This window comes from Penaeus japonicus, unplaced genomic scaffold (assembly GCF_977035675.1).
Source record: "Penaeus japonicus unplaced genomic scaffold, GWHDUDI00000001_assembly GWHDUDI00000002, whole genome shotgun sequence".
NCBI classification, from domain to species: domain Eukaryota; kingdom Metazoa; phylum Arthropoda; class Malacostraca; order Decapoda; family Penaeidae; genus Penaeus; species Penaeus japonicus.
In genome coordinates, this window is record NW_028234404.1 from 28,205,381 (window position 1) to 28,212,880 (window position 7,500).

General features: G+C 41.1%; 1 protein-coding gene across 18 annotated transcripts in view; it reads right to left on the reverse strand.

Moving 5' to 3' along the window:
* The window catches only part of Glut1 (Glucose transporter 1), a 531,577-nt gene that overhangs the window by 1,492 nt on the left and 522,585 nt on the right, over positions 1–7,500 (reverse strand). For 13 of the 18 annotated variants that reach the window (XM_086549218.1, XM_086549117.1, XM_086549086.1 and 10 more), the window contains one exon: positions 5,134–5,353. In XM_086549218.1, coding sequence (XP_086405344.1) covers positions 5,136–5,353 — 218 coding nt within the window. In that variant the 3' untranslated portion in view covers positions 5,134–5,135. Of the gene's footprint in view, positions 5,354–7,500 lie in introns of all 18 variants that reach the window. The other 5 variants (XM_086549100.1, XM_086549139.1, XM_086549094.1 and 2 more) reach the window with 2 other exon arrangements.

The following is a 7,500-nucleotide window of genomic DNA, read 5'->3' on the forward strand; positions in this document are numbered from 1 at the left end:
ATGGAATGTTATTACAAGATAAGATTTGGAAAAACAAAAACAAAAAACAACTAAATAGTGTAAAAGGTTGTATAATCCCAGAGTATAGTCTGAAGATCGCCCAACCTTGTTTAGAACAATAGCCTAACTTCATCTTACTAACATGATTCATTATCAATATGCGTGCTCTTTGAACTCCTCGTACTTGAACCTTATTGAAAAAGTGCATATTTCCTATATCAGCATCCTGAATACATCGACAGCTAAACTAGTACTCATCTAACTGAATTCTGAGTTTATTTCGGTATAATACTAAATGGTTAAGGGGTAGGTATTCTCAAAGATAACCAAAATATTTGAGCGAATAAGAACGATCTCAAGTAACAGGACCGCTCGGAGAAAGAGTCAGTTATAGTACAGCAGATATTTAAGAGCCTCACTGTCTCTCCCTTTGCCTTTGCTATCCTTTCGCAGCTTAGATATCATGATTTTAAAGTATGGGAGGCACTTAACTTAAAGTGAAAACAGAAGGTATCATTTGAGCCTAAAATGAAGTGAGAGAGAAAAAGAAAACTCGAGGGTTTACATGTAAGAGTAACAGCGATAAAATTTGTTATATACAGTTAGTCTGTCACTATGTGGTTTGCGATTCACGTGGATTTTTACCTACCTGACTTCTGGGGTTATGTATGTATGGTACACGTCAGTTCAGGTTGCAGAGCATACAAACTAAGAGGAATATAGGAACCAACAAGAAGCAAAAAGAAGTGGCACATCGCCCAACTACGAACAGTGGCTCAATCCAGTACCAAGAACAGCCATAAATTCTCAGTATTCAGTTGGGACACGATCCGAGGCGTAAGGCGGGTGCTCACCGAGACATAGTGATATCTAATTATCCTTAAAGGTGAAAAATATAATCCTTTGTTGAAGGTAGTGGCACAAGCCTCCAGTAACAGTGGCTCTGTCTTCAGTAAGAAGTAACATCCCCCTAAACTAGGAGTAATGCTACGACCTTCAGACAGAAGCACTAGCAGTTATTCTCACGTAGGGATGGTGACACAATCCTCAATTAGGGAGTAGTAGCGAAATACTTTTAAAAGGAGTAGCGACACAGTCCTCAGCCAGAGCTAGTGGCGTAAATCTCACCTAATAAAAGTGTCACGATCTTTTGAGAAGTAAAGTAACACAATTCTCACGCAAGCGAAATGGAACGACCCTCTAGTAAGTGCAGTGACACAAGCCACTAATGTAGAAATTTAAGGATGGCTTGACTCATTAAGAATTATCATACAGCTGCACAATCCACTGGTGGAAGTAAAGTTACAGTCTATAAATGAGAACATACACTGATAATGGAAGTCTACATTCACAATCAAATACTTGAATATCTTAAACAAAAGATATCAATTCATGTCGCAGAGCAGTAATCCAATCAACAGTAGAAAAAATACCATAATCCAAATCTAGACATTAGACCATATTCTATATGTTGGCTATGGTACTGACATTATCAAGCTCATTCACGTCACGATCTACTTGCACATGAGTGGAGGCAATGCCACATGCACATCCCGTTGTGAGGTTAACTACAAATGATAATTAAAGAACATGATATTTTCTTATTCGGTTACAACTTTCATACAGATCCATTTTACAAGGTAAAAACTGCTATGACTCGATAATAGGATTGATTTTCTATTAGTGTAAATTTATAAAAGAAACAAAAAGAAGACAAATAAGTGTTGAATGATCAAAAGAAAAGAAAAAAAGAAAGAAAATCAAAGTATATTCACAGCTAAGCTATCACGTTAACCCATTTCAGGTTGCGGCCACAGTGCCACCTACACCCAGGCATAAGCTGTTCTGCCACCCTCATCCAGGCACTGAGAGGGTAGTGCTTCCCCGCACAAGGGGCTCACGCCACACACACCATCACTACCACCACCGCCACCACAGCACCACCACCACCATTGGCAACACATAGCCATGCGTTGCCTGCCTCTCTATGTCGCACTGTTCCGATATCCATGACAAGGATGTAGCATAAGCATGATGAGTTTTTTCGTGGTCTGCTGTTATGATTCCAGACATTGAGGCCATTGTATGCAAAGAACTCTATTTGGCACTCATTGTTGCATACTATTTTTTTTATGAAGTAACTGTTATGGATACTAATTTCATCAAGAAATTCAAATTGAATCTACATATATTCATACCTTTCATCACAATGACATCCATTAAAATGATTTATCATATTTATGACTTTGTCATGAATATTTTAACCCACAAGTCCTGTTCATGGTGGCAGTGGTGAGGGTTGAGGTAAAGGGACTCAGTATATATATATATATATATTAATATATCTGGAACCTTTCATAATTTGTAAATCCTATAAAAAATATGCTATGCCACTATAAACAAACCAGAGGGAAGGGAATGAATGAACCGTCTTTTGCAAACTTGAAATATCCTACTTAATATGTAGGTATGCTCTTTTATTCTCATTAATATAACGCATTTATTGTTGAAAGTTACTAACGTAGCAAGTATCGAGAGGAAACAATCCACATAATAGTTTACATTCTTGCATATTAAAACATCTCGGGTAAACAAATATATATGAGCACCTTGCATATAGTACGTGAAACTCTACGATTGGACCAACCGCGTTTCAATTAAATTTTATAACAGTTGCATTGAACAATGTAGTGTAAATTCCTACACCATCTTTTGGACCTTAGTTATATTTCAAGCTTTGAAAGTGACATTACCTGGACCACTGATTCCCCTCCCTGGCATCTAGTATCCAGCAGCTGAAGTAAATAATGGAACTTATCAGAGATTTACAGATGTAGGAATGTTTATCACTGAGCCTACGTAGAAATGTATGCCAAGGCTGCCTAAGAGGATGTCACTGGGTCTCCACAAGTGTTGCTGCCATAGAACGCTTCACCTGATAATAATTATGCTTATCAAGAAACTGCAAAGCCATATTAATATATAAACTCTATTTCATGATATTCTTCAGCTTCGAACAGTCACTTTGCAAACCGTCGTTGCAATTCACCGGATTATCATTATTATTATTATTATTATTATTATTATTATTATTATTATTATTATCATCTCACAAATGTTACACGTTCAGACTGAGCAAGTGAACAAGGAAATGTGTCTAGGAAAAGGCAGCCAAGCTTTCTAAGTGGGTGGCCAGTGCCCCTGTTAGGAAGTGCCAGGCCATCAAGCACCAAGTGGGTGGGTGGGTGGGTGGGGTGACACCTCAGCCCACGACTGGCCAGAGATTAAGGTGGTGGTGGCGGCGGTGGACCCTCTCATTATATATATCAGCTGCGGTGGTGAGTATGGCAAGGCTGTTCCCCTACTCTGCAACCATCCACATCTATTCAGAACAGAGGTGGACGCGGAAGGGGTGTAGTTGCACAAAGCCCTACCCACCCATCACGATAACAATGGTGTTGGATGTGGATGTGGCAAGAGCATTTACTATTTTGAACCACATCCACCGCACCACTGCATGTTTGTGCGGTCATCTGCCCATCTCTCAGGTGGTCTCCCATCCATGCTCCTCTGCAGATCCTGTTAGTCTGACTAAACAACAATGCCAACAACACATTGTAACTAATGAGTATTTATATTACTGTTTGATCAGAAATTCTAAAACCTAGAGATTCCTTAGCAAGCAATTTCCACTTTTGTAAAGCATCTTGTAAATTATGCATATTTCAAGTAAAATTAACTTGGTAATGTTCAGTGTCTGGCTGACACGATTCACTCACATTTGCGTTCACTTTGACGGCATATCACTGCATTCCCCAAGTACAAATATCTTCTGGCACATCTAATATTCACTTTTCCCTTATAATGATTTCCTCTTCAGTCATTACTTTCACCATAATTGTCTTCCACTGCTTGCCAAAAACTTATAACATTTCTCCAGGGTTTTGATAAAACAATATTTGAGCGAACTCGTCCACTAATTCTACATTTCTGGCACTTTGGAGATATTGGTGTCCTTCTTTCTGGGTCATTGCTGTCTTGCCAAAGACAATCCACTACTGGCATGCTGACTATAGCACTTCTATATCTGTGGTAACAGTCATGGCATAATCGCGTCTTTCCTTGACTTTCGGTAGTGTGAGGCTCGACCCCCAGCACATCCAGTTCAACCATGGGGTGGCACTTTTGCAGGACAGCCGCCACATCGCTCCCTCGATTGTCTACAGACCCGCTGAACTAGTGGGAAGGTCCTCCATCTCCAGCTATCACTAGAGGCAACAAACATGAAGAAAGCTGGGGCAAGCGTAACGGAGTGAGTCGTCTGTCAGGGACACCCACATGCTCGGCCGCAGCTGCTGCACGGCGGCGCGGCTGCACACCACGTGTTTAGGGCAGTGACTCGTTGGGGGAGAAGGCCGGAAGGGCCCAAGGAACCTGCGACCCTAGCGCAGATCACTTCCAGGCGAGCTATAACCCGATCTGTGACCAGACCTACTGGCTGACCTGCTTCCAGATCTGCTAGCTGACCTACTTGCAGGTCGACTAGTGGTTCTACTTCCTTGCCGACTAGCTGGCCGGCTGCTCGGCCGACTGGCAGGTCGACTACTTGACCGGTCACACTCTTGCTTTGTTACTAATCTGTGAGCAGGGCAGTCAGCTGCATGACGCACGAGATGATGATCGTCGTAGATTACTGGTCCACCACCTACAACAGCTGCAGCTGCAAGTGCACCAGGGCTTCGGGGATCACCTCTACTTCCCGTCACAGCTGTCGCTGCAGTCAGAGGTAGATGCTCGGGCCGAGGGGACCAGGTGCCAGGCATGAAGGCGCGAGGGGGAGGAGGAGCCTCAAGCTGATCTAGTTCCACTCCTGGAGGCGGCGGTGGCCAGTCTTTGGTTGTTTCCAGGGTCTCTTGACTCGCCCGTAACCTCGCGGGAAGCACGCCGTGCGGCCCGCGGACGGGTGAAGGTGGCGGCTCCGGGGACCACGAGGGTTCCCTGGCACGAGGTTTGAGCGAGTGCCACGCGGGAGGATGGTCCTCCGGCACCACATGGGCCGGAGAGGGCTCAGGCCGCCGACCCTGAGGCGGCCATGGGCCCTGGGCGTGTCCTCACATCCGCGTGGTAGCCTCTAGTCATACGGGCGGCTCGGAGGGGTGTGGCATGGTCTGGGCAATGACAGACTGCCTGCTGCTGGCGCTGCTGTCCGCTCGACTGGAGGCTTGACTCGAGGCCCGTGAGCTGCTGACTCCGCTCTCGGCTCTACTGCTTCCCCCGACTGACTCGCTGCCTTCACTCCCCCGCCTTCCTTGACCACCGGCGCCATCGCTCCTGTCAGAGCGCGCTGAGGGTGCTGTGGGGGTACAGACAGACATCTTTCAACAAAAGGCTCCTGATGGTACCTTATGGTATCAGTATTCTATTTGTCACTGGGTTACTTTATTTAAGAGAGTATAAAGACTTCTTTTATTAATCTTATTAAACATTATAATTAAACAAATAAATAGATTTACATCCAGAAAATAGTATATAGTACTGAGAAATATTAAATGCACTCTAGTTAAATTGGTCACAGAAAAGACTACGTCGGGAATGCACCTCCAAAGCAAAATGTTTAAGAACAAAATATGAGTATATATACCTGGCGATTAAAAGCTTGATATTGCAGTAGTAAGAAAAAAATGAAGCTAATCTCCACAGCTAATCTAGATTCAATGAGTCTAGCAAAGCAAATTTCGAAATAAGTAAATCTCAAATTTTATCACTGTTTACCTTTCACACACATTTACACAGATACAACTTGTACCGTATTCCTCGTCTTATATTTTTTTTCTAGGGAATTTTGAATTATGAAAACAGTTGCCTAATAGTCATGAGAATAATATTTAGTATTTTGTCAAAAACAAACCACAAATGTCATTTATTCATTCACTTACTAACATTATAATTGGTCATTTGAGTAATATATTTTTGATCATCACAATTATCTATGTGTTATTTCTGTTATTCTAATTATCATCATCATCATTGACCTGACATTATATCCAATGGATACGGCAATTTAAATACAGCTTTATGTTTAGAATGTCTAGTTTGTTGAAGTTCATTCTTACCTTATGCCGCCATGAGTGTGTGTGTTTCAGCGCATACATATGCGTGTACTCGGGCGATCTGGGTGTATGCACAAGTGGCTCTGTATATGTACTGTATATATACTTAAAATGCTATCTAATGAACTTAAATATGACACCCACAAAGATGCTTTGATTTCGTCTTTATTTACTCTTCATCTCATTCACTAAATCATGAACATTGTTTTTTCCACAATATATTCACTTAATCATGTTTATTTATTTTTCATTTATTTATTATTATTTTTTTTTTACTCCTCTACTGTATTATATCATATTTACTTCTATTCTATATTACCAATAGTAATAATTAATACGATTACAGCAATATTCAATCACTGCTCATGGACGTCCTGATTGTAAGATCTATTCGGAGAAAGAGTCTGAAGCTTTTGGAAAAAAAAAACATTACGATTTGGCGCTCTTCCTGTGTTCGCCTCTGCAACAACACTGCTCTTTTTCCTTATCTGAGCAAATGCAATGGGCGCAGGGGTGTCAAGTGGACGCCATTCATTAGCTTTGCTGACTTAGTCACCTTAAATGTTCAGGCCAATAAAGGTTTACTTACGCTTTGTGAATTATCATGATACTAATTAATGCTGTTTTTTTTATCCTTGGCCGAGTTAACGTGTGTCGCGTCCCCCACAGTAATGAAATAATTATGATCTTTATTAATACCGATCATTACCCTCTATACTGGTCCAAGCTTCATTTAATATACTTATAAAGTACTCATTACCTCTACATGTATCTTATTGCAATCGCTAACTTGATCTCTCATAGAATATCTTACCATTATAGAAATAAGGGTTCGACATTAAATATAAAAGAGAAATAGTGTGCCAACTATCTAAACTTTTCTTGTATCTATTTAATCATAATTATCATTCTTTTTGAAATAGTTATACCATTCTTATGCTTACTTAGTTATACATCTAATTACAGCTCTTATATAATGGAATTCACATTTCCTCTAATTTCACATATACATCACGCACACACACACACACACACACTGTCACAATCCAAAGCTCAACTGCACCTCCGAGTTGAGACAACTGACTTTTGCGAATTCCTCAAATGCTTCGTCTTAGGAGGTTCCGACGTTTCTTACTTGACCATCTTTGCTTCTTCCTATCTTTTATTCGATTGGTCGTTAAGAAATGTATGCTCCAATCATGTACATATTTCCGCACAGGCCTATTTAATGCGAGATTCACTTCACTGAACACGCAGCACACATGCACTGTTACTCAGGTGAACAAATAATATATAGGCCAATCGAAAGAAAGAAACACAAGAAGCGCACAGAAGTACAAAATCCAAACTTAGAGAAAGCTATGTCATAACAACACTCGTTAGTAAAACT